The sequence below is a fragment of the Sus scrofa genome, chromosome 3, assembly GCF_054392235.1.
Source record: "Sus scrofa isolate SSC_HxYL_T2T_F1_AM1 chromosome 3, Sscrofa_HxYL_maternal_Yorkshire_Landrace_v2.0, whole genome shotgun sequence".
Taxonomy (NCBI): Eukaryota; Metazoa; Chordata; class Mammalia; order Artiodactyla; family Suidae; genus Sus; species Sus scrofa.
Window position 1 is genome coordinate 963164 of NC_139385.1, and position 27952 is coordinate 991115.

Consider the following 27952-nt stretch of genomic DNA (forward strand, 5'->3'; position numbering starts at 1 on the left):
GAGAACCGCCCCCGGCTCACACTTGCGGCCCGGCTCACACTTGCGGCCCGGCTCCCGAGGGTCTCGCTGGACTCCCACCTGCTGCAGCCCAGCCTGGCAGGTGTGAGCCATGCGTGCTGCCAGGTCATCCCTGGGGGTGTGGAATCCCTACACCCCCCAGGGCCCCTGCCCTCTGCCTTCCCCACCTGCTCTGAGCGAAGGGCCCAGGCTGCATCTCACCACCAGCTCTCAGGCCTTGGCTGTGACAAGAGGGGTAGGGCGGGAAGGGCCCAAAGTCAGGGTGAAACACTCCAGCCCCATCTTCCCGAACCCCAGGGGCCTGTGATTCCAGCCCTCTTGTGGCCCTGGGTGAGGTGGTGGTCCTTTGGGGCATGTCGGTGTCCCAAAGACTGTCACCCAAGCCCAGTGGGCGCAGCACCTCCTGGCAGGGCACCCTGCTCACAGTGCCCAGCCGGCAACAGGGGGGCCTGAGCTCTATGCCCCTCTCTGCAGCCCCCAGGAGCAGCCATCAGGCCAGTCCCATGTGTCCCTGAGCTAGGCTGTCATCACACAACGGGGGCCGAGAACAAGCCAGAGGGGACGGGGGTGCTGGGGCTCCACCAACAGGCAGGATCTGGACCCTGAGGGGCAGACGCATGGTGGCTGAGTTGGGAGCTCAGGGGACTAGGGAGGCTGGGCAGTGGGTACAGGCTACTGGGGAGAGCGAGGAGAGGGGGAAGGGAGGCTGTGCAGGCCGTCCCAGCGGTCTCTGTGGAGGCAATGCCCCCCCCCACCACCACCAAGGGCCTGTCCGCCTCACAGGGCAGCACTGACTTCAGAAGGACCTCTGTCCACTTTGCAGCTACAGCGCCCCCTGGTGGCTCCAGCTGAGCAGGAGCAGGGCGGGCTGGGGGCCAGCCTGGGGGTGCAGGGGAACAGGGGATGGGGGCAGTGGGAGGACTGGGCCGCTCTGCCGAGTGCTGGGCGCTAACTGGAGGGGATGAGACAGAAGATGCCATGAGTATGGCAGGAAGAACCTGGCTGCTCTGAGCATGGATGCAGTGCAAATGGCATCAGCCCCACCGAGGAGGCTGGCCTGGAGAAACCAGTGCTGCTGAGGGGTGTTTGGAGGCCCTTGACAGAGGGGACACTGCCCCCGCCTCTCAGTGCCCCTAAGCCAAGTTCTCGGACAGAGCCCCCCCCGACCCCGCCAGCACCCACAGCTCCGCACTGGACACTGGGCCAGCCCCTGTCCTGCGGCCAGCTCACTGAGGCAGCCCGGTGCGCACCAGCCCCTGAGCCAGGTCGCCCGCGGAAGGTCTCAGGGCCTGTAGTCCCTTCTGGGGTGGGAGGCGGGGCTGGTCTGCCTGAGCCCTGAGAGTGGCTCCATGGGTGACCCCAGCGGTCCCCGCTCCCTTCTGGAGCCTGATGTGGCCAAGCCTGCGGGCAGAGGATGCCCAGGCGTTGGCAGCTCTCTCCTCTCGCCAGGAAGGGAGCTGGCTGGACGGCAGGGAGCAAGGCCTGAGACCGCACAAACCCGCCTGTCTCCAGATGGACACCCCACAAGCCCACCCGGGGGGGAAGTGGGCTGGCCCAGCAGACAGGACTCCCAGCTCCCAGGTCCCACTCACCCCCGGGCATCTCCAGGGAGACAGACAGACCACACGGGCAGCACCAGGAATTGACAACATTTCATTAGAAACCAGCCCCTCACTGTGACTCGCTGGGACGTCAGCCACCCTCCCAGCTGGGCTGTGCCCAAATCGCTCTGCAAGCAGGACAGCCTCCGGGGGGCTGGCCCCCCTCTGCTGGCCAGGGGCCGCCACCTGGGGCTCTGCATGCTGCCCTGACCCGCCTTGCTGGTCCCAAGGCCACTCACTGGCCTGGGGCCCCCCCGGGGGGCGGCTGGACACCCCCGCGGGGCTGGCTGGAGGTCCCCCAGGGGGCGGCCGGAGGTCCCGGGGCCGGCGCGCAGGCTCACATCACGGCCTCCATGTGCAGGATCCTCAGGGCCTCGGAGATCTGGGCGCTGGTGTCCACCTGGCCGTACATGCCCACCAGGAAGGCCCGGTGCAGCAGCACGGCCGCGTGCTCTGCGGGGCAGGCCAGGCTCTGTCAGCCGCGCTCGGGGTGGAGCCTCTGGCCTCCTCCCGGGAGCCTGGACCTGGGGACCCGGCGGCTCCAGCCGGACTCACCTTGGCAGAGGAGCGTGTACTCCGGGAGGTTCCTGAGCGCCGTCTGCACCACCTCGAAGTCGCGGCTGCCCAGGCAGTACATGAACGTGGGCAGGAAGTCGGCTGCGATGCTGCAAGACCCACGTGCTCGGGTGGGCACCTCCGCCCCAGGCTGAGGCCCAGGCGCCGCCCTAGAGTCCCATGCTGGGCCCCAGAGCTGGGCGAGCGGGAAGCCTGGCCCAGGCCCTGTGTGGCCCCGGGCGGCAGGTGACACGGACTCACCTGGGGTTGTTCTGGATGGAGCGCAGGGCCAGGCTGAAGGCCAGGTTGCGGCAGGACTCCTCGGCTGAGCTCATGAGCCGCTGCAGGCTGGTCTGTGGGGGGGCGGGGGTGTCAGCAGGGCGAGCAGGGCAGACAGGGCTGGCAGGGCACCCGTCAGGCTCGGGCTGGGCAGACAGGGCTGGCAGGGCACCCCGCTCCCCAAGCCCTGCGACCTCAGGACCCACGAAGCACGTAGAGCTCAGGCCCAGAGGGGAGGGGCGGGCTGCCTGGGTCTCGCGCTTGACGGTGAGCAGGGGCCGGGGCTCCGAGGGGGCCCCGTGGCCAAAGCCCCGTGCGGAGGGCCGTGCAAGGCGCCTGCGGGAAGCAGGGTGCAGGAGGGCTTCCCTCTCCCACGCCCACCTCGCGTCGCCTCCCAGTCCCGCGGGCCGCAGCGGCTCCTCACCGAGAAGAAGCCCAGGATCTCGGGCCTCCGCCGCGACGTCTCGTCCACGTCGCTCAGCACCTCCAGCAGATCTGGCGCGGGCGGGGGGGCACGTGAGGGCTGGGCTGAGCCGTGGCTGCGGCGACCCTGTCCCTCTCACGCCCCGGAGGCAGGAGAGCTCGAGTCTGGGGACAGAGCGTGCTGCCCCCCACCACACCCGCCAGGCAGGGACCCGGGCCTCGCCTCGGCAGAGGGGCCCTGGGTCCCCTGGTGCAGCATGGCGCCAGGCCTGCTGGAACCTTCCAAACCATCCTTAGCGCCTGCTCAGCCCCAGCCATCTCCTTGGCACCTCAGGACTGAAAGCACAGGGAGTCCTGCTGCTCCCCGCTCCCCCTCCACTGGGCCAGGGACCCCAGAACGGGGGTGCCTGTGGACTGGGAAGCTCTCAGAGGCCAGTGCTCCCCGAGCCCCTTCTCCAGTGGCTCTGCATTCGTGCCACGTGCCCTGATGCCTGTCCCCAGCCTCCCGCAAAGCTGCCGAGACAGCACCCTGCCCCTCCCCCCAGGTGGCCACATGGGCCCTTGACACCCCTGCAGGACACCAGGAGCTGTCAGCCAGCTCGCTGCCAGGTCTCTCTTCCTAAGTGCCCCGGGGACCCCAGGGGCTCCCCAGCACAGGCCCCAGCCTGCTTCTCCCTCCAACCCGCCGGCGGGAGCCCTGTGTCTCCCGGAAGCGCCTGCAGGAGCCAGGACAGCCAGGGCCGCCGTGCAACCCCGGCCCCCGAACTCACCCTCGACCGTCTGGCCCCGGGAAAGCCTCTTTGTGTAGGGGGCCATCTCGGCCGCCGTCAGCGGGGTGAAGAGGGAGACGCTGACCAGAGGCAGGGAGCCAGCCGAGCTGTCGTCTGCAGGACAGGAAGCCAGTGCCGCCAGGCCGGCAGAAAGGGCCTGAGAGGAGGCGTCGGGGGAGCAGCCCGCACACACCCAGAGCCAAGGCTGCAGGGTCCGTCGGCTTAAGCGAGGGGCTCGCTTGCCGAGCAGCACCTGGATCCCAGACCCTCCAAAATGCGGCTCCACCGGGCCGAGCACAGTGCCAGGGCCGGGGACACGGGTGATCCACCGACAGTGACAGGGACACCATGAGGCTGCTGGGCGCTGTCAGGAAGACCCTTGCCCCGAGCGCGGCACTGCCGCTTCTCCTTCCAGCACTCCCCCGCGTCCCCGTGCGCATGGCTGGCCACCTGGCCACCTACCCGCCCTGCCCTGGCACACGGCAGGTGCTCAGCAAAGGCACAACCGACTCGGTAAAACTGGGTCTGTGAGGGGCGGCAATAGACCCAGGTCCCCGCATCCCCCAAGTGCTTGCGGGACACGCTCTGCTGCGGGTCCCGGGTCACCATCGGGGCATGAGGGTTCCAGGATGGGGACGGGAGCCAAGGATGCAAACAGAGGGACATGGCTGGTTCCCCCCATTCCCAGGGACGCCCAGGACCGTCTGCCCTGCAGCCCCTTCCCTTCCCGGCAGAAGCCCCGGCTGCTCACCGTCGCCACCCTCGTCTGGGCCTCGGTCGGCCCTGCCGGCCCTGCTGGGAAGGCTCAGCCCTGCCAGGAGCGACTTGAGCATCACCAGGTCGCTGCTGTCAAAGGACAGGTCACTAGGGAGACAAGGCTCTCCGTGAGAACCATGCCGCAGGTGGGCAAGACACAGCTGGGCCAGGAGGCAGGGAGCCAGGTCGGGACACCCCGGCGCAGCCCGGGCTTCCAGCACCAGATGCCGCGACCGAGCCACCCCTACTGCCAGCGGCCTCCGTGCCGCGGGCAGCACCCTGCCCGCCGCTCACACCCCCGTGGCCCTTCCCACAGCCCCTCGCTGGTGGGACCCTCGCTGGAGACGGCTGGGGCCAGACGCGCCCACTCACTGGAGCACGTCCGAGTGCTTCTGCAGGAAGGCGACGGCCGCCGGCGGGTTGCAGGTGATGTACTTGTGGGTGAAGTGCACGAACTTGCTGATGAAGGGCGCCAGGTGGCGCGAGGACTTCCTGTAGTTCTGCAAGGGGACGCCGCGCGAGGAGACCTTTCAGCGTCCCGCGTGCCCGAGACGGAGCCCCTCTGTCCCTGCCCTGCCCGCGTGGCCTCTCCTGGAGCCTCACGGCACACACCTGACACCGGAGACACGCCCCCCTCTGCTGGGCAGCACGTCAAGGTGCCAAGGGGACACAAGCGGCCTCGCCCTGCGCGAAACCTGACCCTGCCCTTGATGCGGCCAGAGGCCCCGCTCTCCTGCAGGGTCCCAGGAGCCCCGGGAAGCCCCGTCGGCCCGCCCTCAGCAGCCTCGGGTGGACGGCATGTTGGAAGCCCGTCCTGGGTGGAGAGCGGGCCTGCCGGAGCAGCAGGAGCAGAAGGGGCCGAGCTGAACCGCGAGCCGTTTCGGAGTGGGGGCAGCCAGTGAGGGGGCGCGGGGGGAGGACGAGGGCAGGGAGCCCAGGGGCAGAGGGCGGGCGAGACCCACCAGGAGCAGGCGGATGAAGGAGAGCAGGCAGTCCCACAGCGCCCCCTGGTGCTCGCTCTGGAACACCTGCGGCTGCAGCAGCTCCAGGACGCCCAGCACGTGCAGGAAGAAGGTCAGGTGGTTCTGCTGCCGGAACTCCTGGAAGTTGAGGTGCGTGCGGCCGTGGAGGAGGGCGGCGACCATGGGCAGGTGCCTGGGGGGCGAGAGCGCTTGGTGGTCCCCTGTGCCAGCCCCTCCACCCAGAGAGCCACACCTCGGCCCCGGAGATGCCCCTGAGACGCGGCAGTGGGACTGCTGCCTCTGTGCCCCCTGGTTCTGGGCCACTGACCCGATTCACCACCCCCCCCGCCCCGCCCAGGCCCAGGCCCAGCACAGCGGCCCCCACTCCGGGGCGGGGTTCCGCGCGTGCCTGCGCCAGCCCGGAGCTGCAGAGCCTGTTCCCCAGGGTCCACCCGGAGCACAGGCCCCCTCGGGGCTGGGGCAGGAGGGGCACATGACTGCCAGCGGTGGTACCTGAGCAGCAGGAGGGGGTGGGCCACAGCCAGCTTCCGACAGGCCATGTTGGCGTCGGCCACCCTGTTCTCGGACGCCCGGGAGTCACTGGTGTCCGCGAGGAGGGTGATGAAGCGGTGAATGAGGCCGTCCAGCTGAGAGGGACGGGGCGGTCAGCGCTGGGGCTGCCCACAGCCTCCACACCCCCCCACTGAGTGTTCTACCCACCGCTGCAGGGACCAGGCAGGTTCCCTAAACCCCAAGGCCCTGGCCTGGTCCCCAAGGGCCCACGAGGTGACCCAGAAAAACGTGTTCCCCAAGGGTCAGTTCTCTGCCACCTCAACGCACGGGGCGTGCAATCTTGCCCTCCACCCGGAGCGAGGGCCCCAGGGCCAGGGCCAAAACGACCTCGTGTGGGAAAGGCCACGTTTTTACACACACATCCCCTCAGCTGCGCCCAACACGTAACACGTAAAAACAGCAGAAAACACAGCTGGAAAAACACCAACTTCCCTCCCTGTCCCAAGAAGCAGGGCAGGCAGGAGACGGGTCCCAGGCCAAGCCCAGGAAGTTGGGCCAGGGGGCCGCAGGCCGTGCCCCACGCCCGCGTCACCAAGGAAACGTGAAGGCAAACGCTGCGGGACCCGCGTACGGAGGCCCCGCACGGGGGAGCAGAGCAGCGGGCAATGGGCAGCCCGAGGATCCGTACGGAGGGTCTGAGAGAACCACGAGCCCACTGGGGCCTGGGGTGGACCCCAGGGATGCGGCCTTCGGCTGTGGGTGGTCTCAGGGCGGGACACAGTCACTCCCGCCAGCAGCCTGTTGTAGCCGAAGGTCCCTCGTCAGGAAGCAAGGGGGTCCAAGCAGACACGCTCGCCTCTGCTCCAGGCCTGGGGCCTTCTCGGAGGAGGAGACCATTTCCAGACCTTCCACGAGGTCAGACAGGCGGGGCAGGCGGGGCAGCAGCCTCGGCACTTGGCCCTGCCATCAGGTCTCCCCAGGCTCTTTCCTTTGAAGTCTGAGAAAGGGCTTGCCCGCACCTCCCAGTTTGCGTTCTGCCTCCGAGGAAAGGACAGAAGCGACCCCAAAAGCCCACACCAGGCCTCACCTTACAAACGCTGCTGCCAGCGGCCCCCTCACTGTGCAGCAGGACCTCGGGCACAGGCACGCGGAGCTCTGGCCGCTGCAGGTAGAGCTGCACTAGCAGGTCTCGGCAGCGTTTGCCCAACGCACTGCAAGAGACCAGGTTCGGGCTGCAGCTCTGCCTGAACCGCTGCTCGTCTTGAGGGCAAGGGGACAGGGCGGGGCTCCAGAGCCCGCGGGTGGGCACCCTCACCTGTCGCCCCGCTGCTGGATGCAGCTGGTCAGGTGCGCCGTCACCTTCCTGATGCTCTCGTCATCACTGCGGCAGCAGCTGAGCAGCAGGGGCAGCCGGGCCTGGAGGAGGCTGCAGGCGCCGGTGTCCCCGTCCTGGCTCCTGGTCTCCGCCTCAGCCAGGATCAGCTCCACCAGGCCAATGAGCTCTGGGGCCTGGACCCGCAGCACCAGCTCCTCCCGCCGCTTCTGCAACCAGGTGCCCGCCGGTCAGCCCCGGGGAAGGATGGGCTCAAGCAAATGTCACCCCACCCTGCGGGGAGGGTGCACCCCAAAACCTGCCTGAGGGGTGCGCTGGTCCCTTCCCTGCCAGATCCGGGGCACGTGGATGCAGGCCCAGAGGAAGTCCAGGGAGGCCGAGGGGTCCAACCTGGGAGGAAACGAGGAGCCTGGCTGAGCCGAGCAAGGTGGAGACAAGGCGAGACCGGCCGGCTGAGGGCCCCGGCGGCCGAAGGAGGGCATGGGCCGTCCTTCCAGCCCCTCCGGGCATCCTGTCGGCAAAACATCACTGGCCCTGTGTCACCCCCTCCTCCAGCCCCCGGCCCCTGCAGCCACACAGAGGGCCTCTGGCGCCCCTGTGGCCGAGTATGGACCACAGCGCACGGCCAAAAGCCATTCACACCAGCTGAGGACACCAGACCCAACCACCCGGCCTGCTGATCAGCCACAGCAGGGACACTGGGGCCAGGCCAGAGAGTCCCCAGGTCCTGAGAAAGCTCGGGGGGGAGGGTGCCACAGGACCAGATGCCCCCAGGGCACCGAATGCTGCTGTCTGAACCCAGCTGCCCAGAGGTGACACCCCGAGGCCCACACAGCCCACAGCCAGGCTGAAGGCGGAGACCGGCCAGGGACGGGGTGGATGGTGGGGGCGGGTGGGGGGCTGACCTCTGCTCCCGGCTCTTGCCCAGCAGGACACGGATGCACTGATGCAGCGTGGACCAGTTGGACTGGTGCGTGAGGAGGGCCAGGAGGTAGGGTCGGAAAGACGGCACCTGGGGGCCAGGGTGGCCTTTGCCCTGGGGAGGGAGAAGCTGGGATGGTCCCCGCCAGGCAGACGACAGCCTGCTTGAGCCAGCGCCCAGCAGGGGAGTCTCTCCGAGGCAGACCCGGGGCTCCACCGATTCGAGTGTGCTCGGCTGAGCCGGCTCCTCAGAGGCGGGCGGACACACGAGCCGGGCGCAGGCGTGCTTGGCTGGGCAGGTGTGTGACCGTGGTCTCAGAAGCGCAGACCCCCCAGGTCACGGAGAGAAGACCCCTCTTGGGACCCGACCAGCATTCCCTCCTGTCTCCGGGGACGGACGAGCCGGAGCGCCCCCGCCCCCGCTGCAGAGCCCCTGGGCCCACTGACAACCGACCCCAGCCCACACCGCCCCCCGCAGAGACCCGATCTGCCGAGTTTGGTGACCAGCTCCGCAGAAATGCGGGGCGTGTCAGGCCTAGGATTCCTCTGGAAGCCACAGAAAGGGACAGCCCGCCCCCAGGGGCCAGGGGCCGCGGCTCGGAGCGGCACGGCACCGCACAGCCCACCTTGCTCCGGGAGAACAGCAGCCTCTGCTGCAGGTCGGGGCAGCTGCTGACCACCTCGGGGTCCAGCATCTCCAGCCAGTCCACAAGGAGCCCCGAGCAGGCTCCCAGCCGCACGGCTTCCGGGCTGAAGGGAAGGTAGGGTGGGCTCAGACACGGCCGGCCAGGCTCGCCGTGGGCTGGCCACCGCCCCGCCAGCTCACCTGCAGCTGTCGGCGTCCTGCTTCCCCGCGGCCGGGGGCTCCTCCTCCTCCTGCAGCAGGAGGGCGCTCACCACGGCGACGGGCCCCGAGGCGGGGAAGGCGGAGGGTGAAGAGAAGAGCGCAGCCAGCAGCTCCTCCAGGTGAGGCGACCTCGCCTGGACCAGACCACGGAGGACTGTCGGCAGATGGGTGTCCTGTGTCTTCACCCCAAGACAGACCCCCCTTCCCCCCGTGGCCAAGGCCCACCCTGGAGGCACCCGGGGGAGGGAGGCCAGTGGGCGGCCAGGCTGGGGGCTTGGCCCCAGTACCTTTGCTGACGAGTTCTGGCTCCACGTCACACCCCTCCCCAGACCGGAGGGTGGCGACGACGGCACGGATGGTGGAGCTGACCACTTCCGGGTCCCCACGGAATGACAGGGACTCCGCCAGGTGTAAGAACCCACTCCGCACTGCAGGGGACACCATGTGACCCGCGGGGCTCCTGGCGGCCCGACCCTGCCCTGTCTGGGCCCCAGCGGGCAACTCCCCTCAGTCCCCACCCTCATTCTCTGCCCCCCAGGAGCCGCCAACCCCACAACCCTGACCCCCAAACGGCCGGGCCCACCCCAGTGACACCACCCCAGACCCCTCTCTGAATGTGGCCGTGGGCCCCCGACACAAAGGCAGAGAGCCGGGGGCCCCGAGCGGCCGCTGCCGCCTCCCCGGCCTCACCGTCACTGATCCGGCGTCGAGCTGAGTACTGGGCGGCGAACAGCTTGAGCTGGGCCTGCAGGGGCCCGGCCTCCACGGCGGGGCTGTCCAGCCACTGCAGGATCTGCATGAGCACTTTGAGGAAGAGCGACGAGAAGCCGGTGTCCTGCGGCACGCAGCGCTGGGGACAGGGCAGCGCAGGCTCAGCGGGGCACAGCCGTCCCCCCGCCCCTCACAGGGGTCTTCCCGACCCCACGGCCCACGGGGGCCTGCCCGCAGCTCGAGCTCACGTGGCTCGGGGAAGAGACTCAGCAGACCCGTGCACATGCAGGCGTGAGGCACAGAATGCAAACGGGGGCGGACGAGGGGCAGCCCCCCCGCCCCCCCGGCCCGTTCACTGGAGTCTCAGTGACGGAGGCGGGACCTGCGCCCAGGTCCACAGCCAAAGCTTCTTCCCTTCCTTCAGGAGTGAGACCGAGGCCACAGGGCGGGGCAGGACCCCGTCGGTGAGGGCCCGGGCCTCGGGGGAGCAGGACTGGAAGCAGAGCCCGTGTCAGGGACCTGGACGGCCTCCTGGGGCGAGGGCGGTGCGGGGCCCACCTGGTACTGGCAGAGCTGGCGCATCAGAGGGCAGGCGAGGAAGTGGTGCCGGTGCATGGACATGACCAGGGCGCCACCGTGCGGGGAGCTGAGCAGGGTGGCGATGGCCTGCAGGAGGCGCACGGCGATGCCCGTCACCTCGGGGCTCCCCTGGCGGACTCGCGCCAGCTCCTGGCCCAGGGCCTGCTGCAGCGCGAGGGCCACAGGCCGGGCGCTGGAGCCCTGCCACCGCGGGCCAGGGCTCAGCGGGAAGATCTGGAGCAGAAGGAGGGCAGTGGTCAGGCTGGCGGCAAAAGGTGGGGACCCTCCGCCTGCTCGGCCGGGCCCTGCTTGCCCCAGGCCCCCACCCTGGTCCTGCTGGGAGCCCATGTCCAGCTCCTGCAAGACTCTCCAGGGAGCAGGGGGAGTTGCTGGGGACGTGGGGCGGGGGATGGCGGGAGACCCTGCTTTGGGGGTGAGAGCACAGGCAGGCCTCAAAGTCTATAAATTCTTCAGGTTTTGGCCGCTGCCCTGATGACCCAGGGCACCGGCCTCAAGACCGGGAGGACCGCGCTGCCGCCTGGGAGAGCGTGTGCATCTGTGCACGTGTGAGAATGCCGCGTGCGCGCAGACGTGACGGCGCGAACACAGAGCACGGATGCTCTGCAGCGAGTGCTACCACAAAGGGGTGAGCTCCCGCGTGCCCAGAGAACCAGGCCGTGGGCTCCAGGGTGAACCCCCCCGGGCGGGCAGAGGGGCTGGAGGGGGGGGGAACGTCCACTACCTGCAGCAACATGCCGGCCAAGTCGTCCTCGGGGCCGAGCGCCCGCACCTGAGTCACCGCCCGGGTCCTGCCCTGGCCTGGCGGCGGCTCAGGGCTGCTTTTGGGCTTTGGCACCTCGGTGCTGTCTGCAGGGAGAGAGCAGTGGTGTCGGCTGAAAGCCTTCAGCAGCTTTGCGGAGAACACGCCAACCAAGACTGGTCTCGCCTGGGGGCCCACAACCCAGGAAGGGACCGAGGGGCCTCGCCTTGGGGCCCCCAGCCTCAGAGGCCTGCAGGAGCCCAGGGGCGGGCGGGGACCAGGGGGTGGGTACCTCTCCGGGCGGGCAGGGAGGCTGTGAGCAGGGAGTGGAAGGTCTGGCCTCCGGACGCCCCACGCTCGTGCTGAACCTCCACCAAGTGAGCCATGTAATCTGCAGAGCAGCGGCCGGGGGTGAGCATGGCCCCCAGCGAGGGGGCAGCCCTCCCCCAGAAACCCCAGGCCCGAGGTCCTCCCGCAGGGGATCGGGGAGCACCCTGGCCCCGCAGCGCCCCCCCCCGCCAAGCGCTCGGCGAGGCCCCCACGGCTCACTCTTGTCCATGATGTTCTGTTCCAGGGTCTGGGGGTCGTGGGCCACGGCCTGGTCCAGGTACTGCAGGAGCTTGCTCATGCTGGACACAGGGATGCCGAAGGACTGCACGAACAGCAGCAGCTGCTGGGGCTCCAGGTCCTGCAGGGCTGAGGGGGGTTCCTGTTCAGCCACTGCTGCAGGCCGACCCTGGCAGGACCCAGGCCCACAGAGCCTGGTGGGGCAGGGGTGGCTCGGCTGGCCCTCACCCTGTGTGCTGAGGCTGAAGGCTAGCTCTCCGAGCGAGTGCTCACTGTGCTTCCCAAGCCGATGCCCCCCAACCCACCCCCGCTCCACCCCCAGAACTGGCTCCAAACACCCCCCCCGACCCCCACCCCCGGCAAATTCCCGGCCACGTGGTCCTCGTCCTCCTCCAGCACTGCTTTCGCACCGGGGCCCCGCACCTGAACCCCAACAACAGGACCTCGCAGGAGGAGTCAGCAGTGAATGACAGAAGCCCCGGACACCCCTAGAGGCCTCGAGCTGTCCTCTCATCAGCAGTGGCTGAAACGTGCCCGCGGGCCCTACCAGCGTCCACCAGGCGTGGGACCTCGGAGCGGATCATGCGCAGCTTCAGCCAGTCGGGCAGCAGCAGCGCCTCCTCCGACGTGTCCACCAGGAAGGCCGTGGGCAGCGGCTTCTTCTCCGGGAACCAGATGTCCAGCAGAGCCCGGAACTCGCCATCACCAGCTTCGGGAAAGACGGTGTCAGCACCAAGGCCAGCTCGGCGAGGCCTCCCCAGACCTCCACCTGAGGCGCCTTGAGCCGCACTCACGGATGAAGGCCAAGGTTTGGGTTTTTTTGTCTGTTGTGCTTTTAGGGCCACACCCTTAGCGTACGGAGGTTCCAGGCGAGGGGTCTAACCGGAGCTGCAGCTGCCAGCCTGCAGGCACCACAGCCACGGCGACGCCAGATCCCTGACCCACTGAGCGAGGCCAGAGATGGGAACCACGTCCTCGTGGTTCCCAGACGGCTTTGTTTCCACTGCGCCCCGACAGAACCTCCCCAGGACAAGACTTTATAAATGGGAACCGGGCTGAATGTGTCCCACGTCTCAGGGGCTTCACGCAGTGAACAGATCCTTGCTGTTGCTGCTCTGTCCCGTCCAGCGAGAAGACGGAGGTGCAGAGATGCTGGCCTCCCTGAGCTTGGCTGAGCCCGCTCCCCACAACACCCAGGCTCCTCACAAGCCCAAGAAGCCGAAAGGCCCGACCAGCACAGGGTCAGCCTCCCCTGGACACGAGTCAAGGGTGGAGCAGTCCACCGCGGTCAGCCATAAGGGAAAAGACGACCCCCAGGCTGCAGACACAGCCCAGGCGGGGTCCCCCTGTCCCCTCAACTAGGCAGCTCCATGCGGACACCTCCACCTCCAGACACCTAGAGTCCCGGCGGCTGGGCCGACAGGAGCAGGAGCAGGCACAGGAGGCCTCGGGTGCCGCCCCGGGCATCCCACCATGATGCGCAGCGTGTGGACCCGGGCAGCAGGGAGTCTGCGGGTCTGAGGGTGCTGCGTCTCCCCCCAGGGGCGTCCACCTCCCGGCCCCGACGGCCGCCGGCCACTCACCGCGGGGCGGCCCCAGCGTCAGGAGGATGACCATGGCGTGCACCACCAGGATGTGCATGGTGGCCGTCTCCCCGCTGCTCCACCGCAGGAACACCTGGTCCTGTGACTCCGACTGGAGGAGAGGAAGGGGCGGTGAGGGGCCGAGGTGGCACTGCGCTGCGGGCGGGGCGGGCCGTGGGCGGGGCCGGGCCATGGGCGGGGCGGGGCTGTGGGCGTGGCCGGGCCGTGGGCGGGGCCCGCCGTACCCAGCTGTAGACCTCCTCGCCCTCCTTGCTGGTGCGCATGCGCTGCACGTAGCGGGAGAAGATGGAGAGCAGCGCCAGCAGCACGGCGTCCGACTCGGGGCTGCGGGAGCGCTTGGAGAAGAGGTGGGACATGACGGTGGAGCGCTCCACGATGAGCCGGGCCACGTCCTGGGGGCGGGAGGGGGGCACGGCATCAGGGCGCCCGTCCAGCAGCCCCCGCGCCTCGGCCCGCCGGGCACCGGCCCACGCCCGCGCCGGCCAGCACACGGTGCGCGGGCTGGAGGCCAGGGCCCCGGAGGCGCGCAGGCGGGAGAAGAGCAAGAAGGCATGGGCTCCCCGGTGGGGGCCGGCCGCACACGGGCAGGGAGTTCTCCAGACCCACAGGGCAAGGCCGTGTGCAGGCAGCCAGACACCGCGTTTAATTGAAACCTGCAGCAGTGATGCGGGCCGGGCTGCACCCTGGCCCAGGCCCCGAGAGACGGGAAGGCCCACGGACCTGTCCTCTGCCCGTTCCCGTTCCCTCCACTCATTCCTCCCACAGAGCCCAGGGCCCTGACGGCGAGGGCAGGACGCCGACCGAGGAAGAGCAGGACAGGGGAGAAAACGGGTGTGCGGGCTCGCGGCACCTCCCAGCAGCGAGCGGACAGGAACCCCTGGTAGCAGACTGCCAGGCGGGTCAAACCCTGCCTCCCACCGCCAGCGCCCTCCACCCTGCTCTGGACGGGCAGCTCGGGTGTGGCCTGCGCCCTCACCAGGGCCAGGTCGCTGTGCTGGCCCTGCTCCTCCGCGGGCGTGTGCTGGGACAGGTACACCAGGTAGGCGCTGATGGTCTGCGGGTCGGTCTCCATGTGGATGGCCTGGGGGGCGGGGGGGCCGTGAGCCAGAGTCAAGGCAGGGTCCCCACTGCCCCCGCCCGCCCCGCCACCCGGCGCCCCCACCTGCTGCAGAGCCAGGGCGGTGCTGGTCTTGACGCTGTCGAACAGAGGCAGCCGGGGCAGGTCCCGCAGCAGCCACTGGTAGCCCTGCAGCGTGTCCGAGTCGCCCGAGTCCTCCTCCAGCGGGGGGTCCTTGTCCTCCCCGTCCCGCAGGCTGCCCTCTGAGAGCACCAAGGACAGGCCCTGCGAGCAGACAGGCGCTGGGCCAGGCCCTCAGCCAGGGGCCCGCCTCCTCCCGCATGGCCCGGGGAGGGCCCGCCCGGCGTTGCCACGAGCCCAGAGCAGAAGCAGCCCAAGCCAGCTTCCCTGCAGAACTGTCACCAGCACCTCGGAGATGCGGCAGGACAGCTCCCAAGTCACCCTCAGGGAGTCCCCGTCACCGCCCAGGGAAGGGCCCACAGGGGAAAGGACTCTGGTTCCTGTGGGTTCTACTGGGTCCCCTCCATGACTGAAGATCCGCCAGAGTAACAGGGAGGAAGCCTCTCCAACACAACAGAGAGGACCACGGCGGGGGCAGCCAGCCAGGCCCGGGCTCACCTTCATGGCCAGCACCCTGGAGGCCACCTGGGAGGAGCCGAGGCGCCGCAGGAAGTAGTCCAGCACCTCACACGTGGTCTGCTCGTCGGCCCTGGGGCCCAGCAGCAGGTCCTGCAGGCGGCCCAGCAGCTGCCGCTGCTTCTGCTGCCTCTGCAGGAACAGGCGACCTCAGGCGGGCCTCAGGGCTGGGGCGGGGGGAAGGGGGCATCGACCTGCCCTCCGCAGGGACAGACGACCTGAGGCCGGCTGCCGGGCCCGCGGGAGTGGGGTGGGGTGGGGGGCGGGGGGAGGCACCGACCTGCCGCTTCTTGGCCTTCTGCTCCTTGCTCTCGCCCTCCTCCTCCTCCTCCGCAGAGGCGGGCTCGTCGGCAGCATCGTGCAGCAGGAACTCGCACAGGCACTGCACGGGCAGCACGTCCAGGGAGCCCTCGCTGGACTGCACCAGGTCGGCCAGCCAGGGCATGGACTGCGACGAGGCCTGCACAGGGCGGCGTCGCACGGCTCTCTCCGGTTCGACCTGCCACGGCCCCTCCCGACCCACCTGCCTGCCACCTGTGGGGCCCTCCCGTGGCAGCCCTGTGTCCCACGTGCGCACCCCGCCAGCGCCCCTCTGCCCCAGCTGCTGCGGACTCGCCTGCCTCTGGATGATGTTGAGAAGGAAGTCCGGGTTGCGGCTCCGGCACAGCAGGTGCCCGAGACGGAGGGACTGGTTGAGGCTTTTCACCTGATCCAGGATGTGGGGGGGAGGCCTCCGGGGGGGCCCTCTGAAAGTCCCAGACGACACGAGTGTCTGAGTCACAAGGGCAGTACCCCCAGGGATGGCAGTGGGGGAGGGAGGGTGGAGGGCGGGGGGACCCCTGTGAGGACTGCAGCCCTCCCCCTAGGCCGGCCCAAGGCTCTCAGTGTCACCTGAGCCCTGGCGCAGGGAGAACCAGGACAGCGGTGGCCTTGGCCTGGGGCTGCTGCTCCACACCGCCCCCTCCGTGCCCAGCCCAGGCCCGGCGCGCAGCTCCGCGCAGTGCAGTGCGTACTTGGGGTCCAGGCTGGTGAGCTGCGACAGGAGGAGGCTGCTGCTCTCGGTGATGGTCTGCTTGGTGGACGCGGCCGCCAGGTGCCCCTCGAAGGCCAGGATCTCCTGCTTCTCCCGCTGGGAGATCTGCAGCTCCCGACTCATCATCTCCGCCCGGGTCTCCTCGTCCGTCAGGGTGCACGGCGGGTACGAGTAATTGCTGGGGCCGAGCAGGGAGCGTCTCAGCAGACAGCACCCGAGTGGAGGCATCAGAGCTCGCGCGCTGGCCCACGCCCGGCTTGAGCCGTCAGGCCACAGGAGGGACCCTGGGGTCGTGGGCCATGGGGTCGAGGCCAGACCTCTGGGAAGCAGCTGGGCATCCCGCAGAGCCCGCACCTGGCCATCAGGAGCCTGGACCCAGAACGGTATGCCCAGCGTGCCCTCCTGGGGATGTTGCCAGCAAGCAGGTGGTCCAGGGCACACTGGGAGCCTCATCCAGTCCACACTGGCAACTCCTGTCCAGGGGACATTGGGAGCTCCCCACCCAGGGCACGCTGGGTGCTCGCAGACCGACTCGAGGCTTTCTGGGACACGAGCGGCCAGAAAGCTCCCACATGTTCCGAAAGCCACCCAGCTTCCTGGGATGGCCACGAGGCTGCCCGCAGATGCGCGAGGCGGTGGCCGTCTGCAGCCTCTGGCCGCAGGCACCCAGTCCTCCCACGCTGAAGCCGATTGCACGTGTGTGGTCACATGCCGGTTCACATTACAACTCCTCGGGCTCTGCCCTTGGCCACCGCACTGTGGGGCGACCCGCGTTGTCCCTCTGAGAAGCGCAGACGGCCCGCACCCGCCCCGTCCTGGCATCTGGCACGGCTGTGCACACAGGCCCCCACGACTGCTGTCTGCGCTCCTGAGGAGCAGGTGCGGCAGGCCTGGCGCCTGGCGCCCACCCCGGCCAGAGGCGGTCCCTGCTGCTGGGCCCAGGCCGCGTTCCCACCCGCCTGGCCGTGTCGCCATCCCGTCACCCCGCCTCTGGCTCCGGGACCCTCTGCTCTAGCCCTCCTACGTCACACCGTTGTCAGCCCGACCGTCCCCACGCCCGTGGTGGCCTGAGCGTGGCGGAGGATGGCCTGGGCCCCGCAGCCCCCGGCGCCGCCTCATCCCCTCCCTGCCCCGCGCGGCGAGGGGGCGGCACAGCAGGAGGGAGAGGCCGCGGCCGCGGCGGCCACTCACTTGGTCATCACCATCTCCATGAGCATCTTCAGCGTCGGGTACTCCTCCCAGGCGGCCAGGCCTAGGGCGCAAGGGGACAGCAGGTGGCAGCGGGGAGCCCCGGCCCGAGGCCCGTGCCCTGCCAGCTCACCACCCAGTCCCAGCCCGGCGCTGCTCCGGTCCTCCCAGCCCGCTGCCCCTAAGGCGGCAAGGGGACCGCGCCGGCCACAGGGGCTCACCGATGTTCTCCGGGTTGAAGGCAGCGACCACCAGCAGGAGGGGCCAGGCCTTCCAGTAGAGAGTGGAGATGGCCAGGTTCGGAGGCTGGTACCTGAAACGCGAGGGGTCGAGCGCTCGGCCTCGGCGCACAAGCCCACGATGGGACGGGTCAGGGCCAGGGCAGCAACGGCTCAGATCCGCGTGTGGGCCTCAGTCACCCCCCTCTGCGGCCTGTGCCCCCAGGAGGGCACGGCGACCACCACACTCACTCCGCGGCCGGGCGCCCAGCCCTGCGCTCTGGGCATGTGCCCCCCGCTGAGCCCGCCCCCGCCTGTGAGCCAGCAACAGGGCAAGGTAACACGTGTCCAGTGGGGTTCGTCATCGTCGCCAGAAAGCCCAACACCGCGGTACCTGCCGCACGGGGCTGTGCCAACGCGCAGAAACCACACGCCAGGCAACCCTGGCTACCACTGGAGGCCGTTCAGAGGATGAGAGAGAAAGGGCTACGAAGCTGAAACAGACCTGAGCTACCGACGCTGCACCAAGCCCATCTTCAGACTCGGTGTGACCCCACCATGACCCCAGCAGCCTTGCCGTGGACACGGACAAGCTGACCCTAAAATTCACATGGAAACGCGAGGACCCAGAAGAGCCAAAACAATCTGGACAAAGGACAAAGCTAGGGACTCACACGTCCCCATTTCAACACGCAGCCCAGGTCCCAGGAACACAGAGGCGCTGGGGTGAGGACGGGCGCAGAGCGACGGAGCACAACGGAGGATCAGAAAAGAACGCCCACACGTGAGGGCAACTCGTCACCCAGGACAGTGGTGCCGGAACCACCTGGACCCGCCCGTGAAAGAGAGTGAGGTCAGACCCACGCCCCACACCCAAGTTAGCTCCAAACGGGTGCCAGGCCGAAACATCAACAGCTAAAACCATGCACGTCTCGGGAGAGGGACCCCTCGGGGCTCAGTGCGTTAAGGACCCGGCAGTGTCACGGGCGTGGCGCAGGTTCCTCTGCTGGCCTAGGACGTCCACAGGCCGTGAGCACAGCCAAAAGCCCTTGGAAGAAAACAGGACGCCACCTCTGGGAGCTCACATGAGGCGACGGTGTCTTAACCGCGACACAAAAAACCGAGAACCTAAAACACAGGAAGCCAGACCCGCGCGAGATGGAAAGCGACTGTGTCTCCAAGGGCGCTCTTGAGGGGCCGTGGGCAGACTGCAGCCGGGACGAGGGCCTGTACCCGGGGTCCAGAAACGACCCCTCAAAGCAACTTAAGGGACCCAAACCGGCTTTTCTCCAAAGACACGCACGTGGCCCTCAAACACCTGAAAAGATGCTCGACGTCACCAGTGATCAGAGAAACGGAAATCAGCCACAAGGAGACGCCACTTGGGTGTGGTGAGGACGCGGAGAACCGGGACCTGGGCTGCGTAGGAAACGGTGCAGCTGCGGGGGAGGCCTGGCAGCTCCCTAGAAGGTCACACGCGTGACCCTGCAACCACACGCCTGGTATCCTCCTCGCCGGAGAACTGAAAACACGTCTGCAAACACCTCACCACAAAGCTCCCAGCAGCACGCGTCACAACAGCCAAGGGTTAAGACAGCCCAAGCGTCACCCACCAGGGCCGGGGCGCGGCCGCACGACCACGGCTCTGGGCCACAGGGAGGAAGGAAGACAGCACAAGAGGAGCGGCCTGGAACCCGAGTTGTGAGACACGTCACACGAGACCACGGGTCTTCTGACGCTACTTGCACAAAGCATCCGGAGAAGTCGCCCTCCAGGGACAGAGCCGACCAGCGGGCTCTGCGTGCTGCGTGCATGTGGCTGCGGGCAGGGCGGGGGGCAGGAGCCAACGGGAATGGGTTTCTTTAGGGGGACAGTGTTCTGAAATTAGACCGCAGAGGTCATGGATGGAACCGAGGACGCGCAGGTGACGCTGAGCCGCACGCTCGGAGCGAGCGAAGCGGTCAAGGACACACAGCACGAGCTCCCCGTCACCAGGAAACACGGCGTCCCGTACGCCCAGGGGACACGTGCCTCTCAGGGACCAGGAGTCCAGGAAGGAGAATGAGGGAGCGGAGCCGGGCCAGGTGCCGCCACCCGGCGGAGGGGCCGAGGCGGGAGAGGGAGCCCGCGCGGGCGGGGCCGCGCCCGCTTACCCGGGGGGCAGCTGGATGTTCTCGGGGTGGTGGTAGGTGCAGAGGTTGAGGATGGCGTTGATGAGCTGGATCCGCTCCACCTTCAGCACTTCCACATCTGCACCTCGAGAGCCACACAGGTTCGCTGGGCGGACGCCAAGGCCCGGACTCGGGCCCGGGGCACCAGCGAGCGAGGAGGCGCGGCAGGTGCGGGGGACGCCACAGGCACGAGCAGCAGACGGGATGCAAGGACACGCAGGCAGCGTGAGCGGGGCGGGTGAAGACGCCGCCGAGCCAGCCTGGGGAAGCCGGGGCTGGTGCCCACCGCATGGCCCCCGAGGAGGGGAGCAGCGCGGCCAGGCTCGGGGAGTCAGGGCCTTGGGAACACATGGTCCACAGCGGGCACGTGGATCCGGCCAGCCGCCCTGAGGGATCAGCTCCGGGCCACCAGCAGCAGGACACGTGCGTCCTAGAAGGGACTGCCCTTAAGGAGGTGCAGGCAGAAGCCCCTGCTGTGGCTCCCTGAGGAGGAACGGGCACGAGGCCCAGAGAAAGTACAGGATGGCACAGGCACCAGGTCCCTGCCCTGTGCCCAGCGCCCGCAATGCCAGCAGGAGGAGGGGAGGGGCCCAGGGGCCGAGGTCATCACCCCAGGTGGCGGGTGACCCGAGACCCTCACCGTCCGCCTGCACGGCTGCAGCCCGCTTCACCAGGTGGTCGGCCAGCTCCATGGCGTCGGCGGGGCCGAGCGGGAGCTCCCGGGACAGCCCGATGACCAGGATTCGCATCAGCGTGTCCTCCAGGATGGGCACTTCCGAGCAGAGGCGGAGGAAGAAGCTGCGGGCACAGCACCAGGCTGGGCTCGCGGAGGCGCTACCTCGCAGGCGGCCGCCCGCCTCTCCCGCGGTCACTGGGGCCGAGGCCTGCATGAACCAGCCTCCGCCGCCCACGGGCTCCCAGGCCAGCCTCGCCCGCAGCCCGCCAAACCGTGCCGTGAATGGAGAGAGTGATGACCGGGCGCTGGAGCCCTGGGCAGGGAAGGGAGTGACCTGGGAGGGGCACGGGAGCAGGGGGCTGAGCCTGGGCACCGGCCAAGGGAGGCAAGACGCGTGCAGTTGCCTGGGGCCGGGAAAGGCTGTGAGCGGGGAGCCTGGGCGGGAGGAGGTGCCTGCAGACTCTGGCCCCCGTGGGGACAGCACCCAGGGTTTGCTGGGCAGAGAGGGACGGGACACCAAGACCAGATGGAGCCGTCGGGCCTGGGCTTGGTGGTCTCCCCGCACGCACCCACCCCACCCCACCCGGGGCGGCTGGCCTGCTCACTTGCGGTCACTCTCGGGCGGCCAGTTGTCCCACTTGTAGTAGGTCTCGGGCTGCTCCGTAAAGAGTACCTTGTGGAGGCTGTGGGGGGTGGGGGACATCGCGTCGGGGGGGTGCCCGGCCCCCCCCACAGCGAAAGCCACATTCACAGAGCGACTGCCTGACTCCTAAGCTGCGCAAGCCCACAGCACCCCTGGGGGGCCTCCAGCCGCCCCAATGTGGCTTGAAGGCTGGCAGGTGACGGCGCCCCCATGGGGGCCCCCACCTCCAGGCAGACAGGACCCCAGCTCCGCCGTCAGAGGAGGCTCTGCCTAAGGCCCTGGCGGCACACTGGACACAGGAGATGGCTGCTGCCCACTGCCCTGCAGCTCGAGAGGCTGGCGCCAGCTGGTGACCAGACACAACCCATCAGCCCGGGAGCGGCTGCCGTCTCCCCAGAGCCGGGAGCGGGGCGACGCCGCCCTACCAGTGCACGTAGTCCTTGGGGGCGAGTTTGCTGATGGAGGGGACCACTGTGTGGAGCCACCAGACGGCGTCCCGCTGGATCGCCGCAATCTGGTTCTGGAAGGAACGCAGCACCTCGAGGTCTGAGAGGGAACAGGATAACAGGGTCACCGCACCCCGTCCAGCAGTCCAGCAGCTGGAGGGTCTAGCTCAAGGCCGCGCGCAGAGAGGGAGGGCGGGGCAGTGCGAGTGACCGACAGGGCCGCCGCCGCCGCTGGAATAAGCTGATCACCCTCAGGGCCGGGCCGCACAGGGAACCGAACCCTCCCACTCCAAACTTCCAGCCCAGCACTTCAAGGGCCTCCGCAGCCAGGCCTTCCCCAGAACAGGCTGCCTAGACTCGTCTCCCCTCTTCCCCCGCCCGCCCTCGCCCCAAGGGCCACGAGCTCCAAGCAGCAGACGGCCAAGCCGGCCCCGGCCTTGGTGTTCTCGGCCCCGGTGCGCACAACGGCAACGGCGGCTGCCGGGAGCCGGCTCGTCTCCAGGAGCTGTGGTGGGGGCAGCCCTTCCCGCGCGGGCCTGTCCTTACTTTTCTTCTCCCCTTTATCCCAGGCGATGCCAGCCTCCTTCACCTGGGCCGTGATGCCCAGCATCATGGACACAGCCAGCACGTCTGTGATGTGCACCACAAAGCGTTCCTGCAAGCAGAGCCCGGCTCAGCGGGTCGCGGCCGGCGGGGCCTGGACCGCGAGGCCGCAGCTGGGACAGGAGGAGCCGCAAGGGAGGAGGACTCAGGACCAAGAGCTGGGCGGCAGCAAGGCCAGGTCGGGCCACAGCAACGGAGCAGGACACAGCCCCCTGCCCGGGAAGAGGAGCGGCACGGGGCCGTCTGTAACCCGCCCCGGGGCCAGGCTGGATCCTCCACCTCCGGCCCCACCCCCTCCTCTCTCATCCCACATCCTACCACCTACCCCGAGCAGACCTCCCGGCCCCTGTGCCCCCACGGGCGACAGCCCTGTCCCCACCTCCACACCCCACCCAGAAGTCACCAATGCCCACGGGCAGCAGGCAGCCGCTCAGACCTCACAGGATGGCGCCTCTGCTGCCTCTGGGACGGGCCCCTGTGCACGTGGGGTGCCCGTCACAGCCGAGCGCCCTGCAATGGGCACGGGAGGCACCAGCAGGTGCGACCAGAGGGGAAGGAAGGCCGCGGGCCCGCGGGGACGGGGAGGCGCGCACCTTGAACTCCATGTCCACGTACTGGGGCTCCTTGCGCTCCTGCATGAGCCCGAGGCAGAAGGCCTGGAAGTTGATCTCGTGCTTGGTCTGCTTGATGATCTCGCGCAGCAGGGCCCGCGAGGCCCGCAAGTAGTCGTCCTTGTTGGTCAGCAGGTCCTGGAACACCATGGCCAGGAACTGGGGCAGAGAGAGACCAAGCCGGGAGCTGCCGGGCCCGCCCGCTGGAGCCCTGCCGCTGCCCCCAGCCTCTGTCCACACTGGCCCCGCAGGAGGCCTGCCCAGGGCCTCCCAGGTCCAGGCCCCACCAGCTCCCGCAGCACAACCAGACGTGTGAGCACAGGGCTCCGTGGACCTGCTCCCTGACGGGGGAGGGAAGCTGTCCTCTCCCTTGGCCAGGCGCTCTGGCAGCAGAAGCTTCCTCAACCCCTGGCATCTGGCTCGTGGGCAGCTGGTCCCGGTTTAAGGGGACCACAGCTGAGAAGCCCTGGCCGGGGACAGGGGACGCCGAAATCCCTGGCACCCAAGCTGGCCACGCCCGCCTGGAACCGACCGGATGTCCCTTCTCGCCCGTCCAGCCGTCTAGGGCCTCCTGGCACACAGCCCGGCACCGTCAGCCCACCCGTCCAAACCCAGCGCGGCGGCGGGGCGGCAGCGGGGCGGGCCCACCTTGGGCGCCAGCTCGGAGCTGTGCTGCAGCACCGTGTACAGCAGCTGCATGTTGTTGGGGTTCCGCGCGTTGGACAGCTCGTTGAAGATCACGAACTTGATGGCGGTGCCCAGGTTGTCCTTGTGCGCGTTCAGCAGCTCCCTGGACACGAGCGGGGCAGAGACGCTGGAGCGGCCCCCCTTCCACCGCCGCCCCGGCCCCGCCCCACCACCCACCCGGCCCCGCCCCTCCCCGAGCCCGCCCCACCACCCACCGGCCCCGCCCACGCCCGGAGCCCCGCCCACGCCCGGAGCCCCGCCCACGCCGGCCACACCTGACACAGAGCATGTAGTGGTTGAGCAGGACCTTGGGCTTGAGGCGGATCTTGATCAGGTGGGAGATGACGTCCGTGTCCTCGGCGCCGTGCGTGTTGCAGTTCACGCACACGGACATCAGCAGGTCCTGCGCCGGCCTGGTCAGCTGCGGGGCGGCCGGGCGGGACCGTCAACCTCGCGGCCCGGCCGACGGGCGGGGACCCGTGCGCGCGGGGCGCGGCGCCCTCACCTTGGGGTTCTGCAGCCACATCTCCAGCTTCTGCACGGCCATGAGCCGCACCTCCTTGTAGCCGCAGGTGGCCGTGAGGAGCCGCAGCAGGTTCCGCGACACGTTGTCGATGGGCTGGCGCCGGGTGAGCTGGTCCCGCAGCATGTCCAGGACGTACTCCTCCACGCTCTCCGCCAGCTCATCGTACCTAGGCCAGAGGGGGGAAGGCAGGCAGGCAGGAAGGCAGGCTCGCCTCGGGGCCCCGCGGGCCGCGCCGGGGGACCGCGCGGGCACCTACCTGGGCATGAGCTGGCCCTCCTGCTCGGGGCTGAGCTTCTCCTCGGCGATCAGCAGCTCCGCCTGGCTGTCCTCCTCCTCGGTGAGCGAGGGGTGCGGGCTGTTCCCTGCAGGTGGAGGGCCGTGTGGACGCCCGCTCCCCGGGCGCCGTGGAGGGAGAAGACCGCCCGCCCGGCCGCTGGGAAGCCCCGCCCCGCCGGCCCGCCGCCCCTCACCGGCGCTGAGGTCGCCTCCGCCGCGGCCCGCCTCCCCCTGCAGGAGCATGCTCTTGGGCGGCGTCTTGGTGTTGAAGGCCGTCTGGATGTTGTCCACGAAGGTCTTGCAGTGCAGGCTGTCCACCCAGACCCGCTCCCCCAGGGAGTCCTCGATGTACACCTGCGAGGACAGGACAGACGCCTGCACCTCCGGGCCTCGCCGGCCACGCCCCTCGCCCTCCGTCCCCCAGACGGCGGCGCTGGCCCCGCGGCTCCCCGAGGCCGACCCACCTTGACGAAGATCTCGGGCCAGTTCTCGTCCTCCTCGTACGCGGCCATGAGGAGGCTGCAGGCCAGCACGGACACCAGGCTGTTGCCCTTGGCCTTGAAGCTGATGGAGGCGTCCCGCCGCAGGAGGCTGCACAGAGCCTGCGGGAGACGGGGTGAGGCACACGGGGCAGAGGCCGCCCGGGGCCGGCTCGCTGGGCGCCCTCCCAGCCCTCACCTCGATGACGCCCTCGGTGGCGAAGATGTTGGGCTTGATCTTGGCCAGGTACATGAGGCTCAGGTACAGGGTGCTGTCCGGCTTGGCCCGCGTGACCTTCAGCTGCTTCACGGCCCCGCACAGCACCCCCTCCAGCCGGTCGTCGTTGCCCTCCAGCTCGGCCGCCTCGATCTCCTCCAGCAGCACCGCGGGCGGGACTGGCCGGAAGCAGGAGCCCCGTCAGAGCGGGCGGCCCCGGGACACCCGGGCGGGCCCTCAGAACCCAGCCAGCGAGGGGCGCAAGGCCGAGCCGCAGCCGGCCCGACCCGCAGGACGCGCCAACCCACACGCCGCCACAGCCTCTCGCCGCACCCCACGTGGCTACCGCGGGGCCCCCTGGTCTTGAAACACACCCGTTTTTCTATGAATGGGTCATTTTTTCTAGGTTGTCAAGTTAACGGGCATGCTGCCACGCACAGCTCCCTTCTCTTTTCACCCGTGGCTGCTCCTCCGGCCTCTCCCGGGCTCTGCCTCGCAGAGGCTGTCCTGCCGTCTCTGCAGAGAACCCCCACCCCGGGCTCTGGCCCTCTTCCCGGGCCACGGGCCTCTGCCCTGCCCTTCCCACTCTGCTCTTCCACCGACTTAATCGGCCACGGCCCTGCTTCTCTGCCGGGACCGCAGCTCGGGGCCTCCCCGCCCTGCTCCTCTGCGCGTCCCTCTCAGCCAGGCTTCGGCTCTGTCGCGCGTCTGGCTCGCACTGCATCTGTTACTGTTCACGTCCACACTTCCTCGCTGCCCTCGGGACTCCTCCTCTGACCCAAGACCTTGTCAGGATTGGGTTTTAGACATCCGAACAGCGGTTGAAAAGGGAACGGGAGTTCCCGCCATGGCGCAGTGGTTAAGGAATCAGACTAGGAACCATGAGGTGGCGGGTTTGATCCCTGGCCTCGCTCAGTGGGTTAAGGATCCGGCGTTACCGTGAGCTGTGGTGTAGGTCGCAGACGCGGCTCGGATCCCGCGTTGCCTTGGCTCTGGCGTAGGCCGGCGGCTACAGCTCCGATTCGACCCCTAGCCTGGGAACCTCCATATGCCGTGGGAGCGGCCCTAGAAAAGGCAAAAAAAAAAAAAAAAAAAAGAGAAGGGAGCCTGTCAGAGGGAGGGGACAGACCAGCAAGGGAACAGAGGCGCGAACCTGTTCCCACAGGAGAGGCGCTGGCCGTCCACCAGAGTGCGTCACCCTGGCACCAGCTCCTCCCCTAGAACGGGGCCAGCCGTCCACCCCCAATTCCGGAAGCCCTGGCGTGACCCGTCCACTGCACTGGTAAGAACTGACAGGTGGAGTTCCCGTAGTGGCTCAGTGATTAATGAACCTGACTAGGAACCATGAGGTTGCAGGTTCGCTCCCTGGCTTCGCTCAGTGGATTAAGGATCCAGCGTTGCCGTGAGCTGTGGTGCAGGTGGCAGACGTGGCTGGAATCTGGCACTGCTGTGGCTGTGGCCAGCAGCTGCACCCCTAGCCTGGGAACCGCCACGTGCCGTGAGTGCGGCCCTACAAAGAAGAAAAAAATAAGAACTGATAGGGGCCAAGAGGGCCACTGGGTGCCTGCGGTCAGCGCTGCTCCCGCTACGTGGCGGCAGCTCACTCGGGCCCCAGACCTACCTGTGCCCTCCTGCCGTGAGTCACGTGAGCACATCCCCTGAAGCACATGTGGGGGGAAGGCACCCAGATGAGATGCTTTGAAAAACAAACTCACAGATGATGCTTCTCTCCTCTTCTCCACTAAGCTAGGCCACGCCCACGATGCCAGGCGGGGCAGTGGCCTGTGCGAACGCCGGGGGCCCTGGGGCGGGTGGGCTACCTCCTCTGCGCACGTCTAAGGGCTGACCTTACCTTCGATGGGGACCACAGATGGTTCCTTAATCGAGGGAGAGATAGCGCGTTTCTCCGCCACTGCAGCCTCAGCCAGGCGGCCCAGGGCACTCAGAGGGGGTGTGGAGGAGAGCTTGGGGCGTTTGGTGAGGCCAGTCAGGGACGAGGCACCGGCCAGAGCAGCCGCAGCATCCCGCTTGCGCTCCGAGGGCAGGCCAGAAGGCGCAGGCTTCAGCAGGGTGGATGCCGTCTTTGACTCACTGGCCTGACCCTTCGAGCCCAGAGCAATGAAGTCCCCTGGGGGAGGGTGCCCTGCGGAGAAAAGACACGGAGCCACGTGCTCCTTCACACAGCGGCCGAGGGGGCAAGGGTGCTGGAGACCCACTCCGGCCTCCCGCTACTTCAGAGACGAAACGAGGATCGGGGGAGGCCAGGAACAGGTCAGCCAGCCAGTCCACAGCAGAGCGGGGACTGCATCGCCGCCAGTCACAGAGCTCGCCACAGGCCCGGCGGTCTCTGGCTCACAAGGGCCAGTGCCCGAGGCCTCCGCCGGCTTCGGAAACGGGCGTGATCACGCTCACTTCCAGGTGAGGACGACCAGGCACGGGGAGTTAAGTAACAGGGCCAAGGCCACACAGCTGGGGAGGGGCACAGCAGGCCCCGAGGCCAGCCTGCCTTCAGCCACCACGCCGGTGCCGCCGCTTCCCCCGACCGGGACTCCCGGGCTGCTGTCTACGCCTCAGACGCACCGTCGGACGAGAAGCCTCGTTCTGAAGGCAGTCGCGGCTGTCCCAACCCAATCCCCCGGCCCCCGCCGGGACTCCAGAGCCCCAGCGAGGCCCGGCCCAAGGGCTCCTCTTCGAACCCCACTCCTGGACACCGCGCTCGCCTCGGAGCAACGAAGCCGCAACCCGACCCAGGAGCCGGGCTGAAGCCCCGATGCCGCACGCCGCCGGGAGAGGCCCGCGCACCTGAAGGCTTGGCCGCAGCGCTGGGCCTACGGACGGTGGTGGGCTTGGCCCGGTTCATTCTGTCCCCGACCCCTCGCCGCTCCTCACTACCGACGCCTCAGCGGGGAGAGGACCAGCGCCACTCAGGCGTCCGTCGCTCGCCCATTCATTCGGATCCGCCGTCGGGCGCTGGGGCCCCGGGTGAATGGCCCGCCCCGCCGCGCGCAGCGACTCCCGAAGCGGCCGCGCGACCCCGCCTCGGACCCGGGCAGGGTTTGCGTCGCCGGCAGCCGCGCCACACCAACTCTGGCTCAGCGCATCGGTCCCCAACCGCCGCCACAGCCGCTCCGGAACCGGAACTGCCCTCAGAGCCCCACTTCCGGAACACCCGGAAGCAAAACAGCGCGGCGGGGGGGGCGGGGGAGCGCGGCGAGGCCAGAGGGTCCGCGGCCCCTGAGCGGTGCCTGCAGCGCCCTCAGGCGGC

General features: G+C 68.9%; 1 protein-coding gene across 5 annotated transcripts; it reads right to left on the reverse strand.

Moving 5' to 3' along the window:
- Positions 1-1653: 1653 nt before the first annotated feature.
- Positions 1654-27835, reverse strand: INTS1 (integrator complex subunit 1). 5 transcript variants are annotated; one of them, XM_085015989.1, is made up of 48 exons: positions 27490-27835; positions 26540-26830; positions 24670-24866; positions 24456-24593; positions 24186-24345; positions 23972-24077; positions 23695-23881; positions 23465-23610; positions 23151-23292; positions 22485-22661; positions 21835-21943; positions 21268-21388; positions 20805-20882; positions 20164-20321; positions 19506-19602; positions 17356-17447; positions 17138-17198; positions 15927-16124; positions 15530-15659; positions 15194-15373; positions 14896-15045; positions 14362-14541; positions 14176-14280; positions 13424-13591; positions 13179-13290; positions 12143-12304; positions 11578-11724; positions 11321-11419; positions 11011-11135; positions 10248-10502; positions 9669-9828; positions 9266-9406; positions 8958-9132; positions 8758-8881; positions 8116-8246; positions 7513-7600; positions 7193-7419; positions 6965-7088; positions 5878-6011; positions 5365-5557; positions 4775-4902; positions 4398-4510; positions 3647-3760; positions 2878-2948; positions 2436-2527; positions 2175-2284; positions 1951-2072; positions 1654-1805 (listed from the first exon to the last, which is right to left on the reverse strand). In XM_085015989.1, exons 1-47 carry the CDS (start codon positions 27545-27547, stop codon positions 1957-1959), a joined length of 6570 nt encoding a protein of 2189 aa, XP_084872115.1. In that variant the 5' UTR covers positions 27548-27835; the 3' UTR covers positions 1654-1805; positions 1951-1956. The 5 variants fall into 5 exon arrangements, with proteins under 5 accessions (XP_084872115.1, XP_084872117.1, XP_003124308.4 ...); XM_085015991.1 differs by having other exon boundaries at positions 23968-24077; XM_003124260.6 differs by having other exon boundaries at positions 1654-2072.
- Between the last annotated feature and the right edge of the window lie 117 nt (positions 27836-27952).

Bases quoted from the DNA above. Each gene is read 5' to 3' on its own strand.
- INTS1 (XM_085015988.1), bottom strand. From the start codon at position 27,547: ATGAACCGGGCCAAGCCCACCACCGTCCGTAGGCCCAGCGCTGCGGCC. The intron at 22,662-23,150 runs GTGGGCCCGCCC...TCTCTGCCCCAG, and splicing joins GCTCCGAGCTGGCGCCCAAG to TTCCTGGCCATGGTGTTCCA. The intron at 2,528-2,877 runs GTGAGGAGCCGC...GCCCCCCCACAG, and splicing joins AGATCCTGGGCTTCTTCTCG to ACCAGCCTGCAGCGGCTCAT.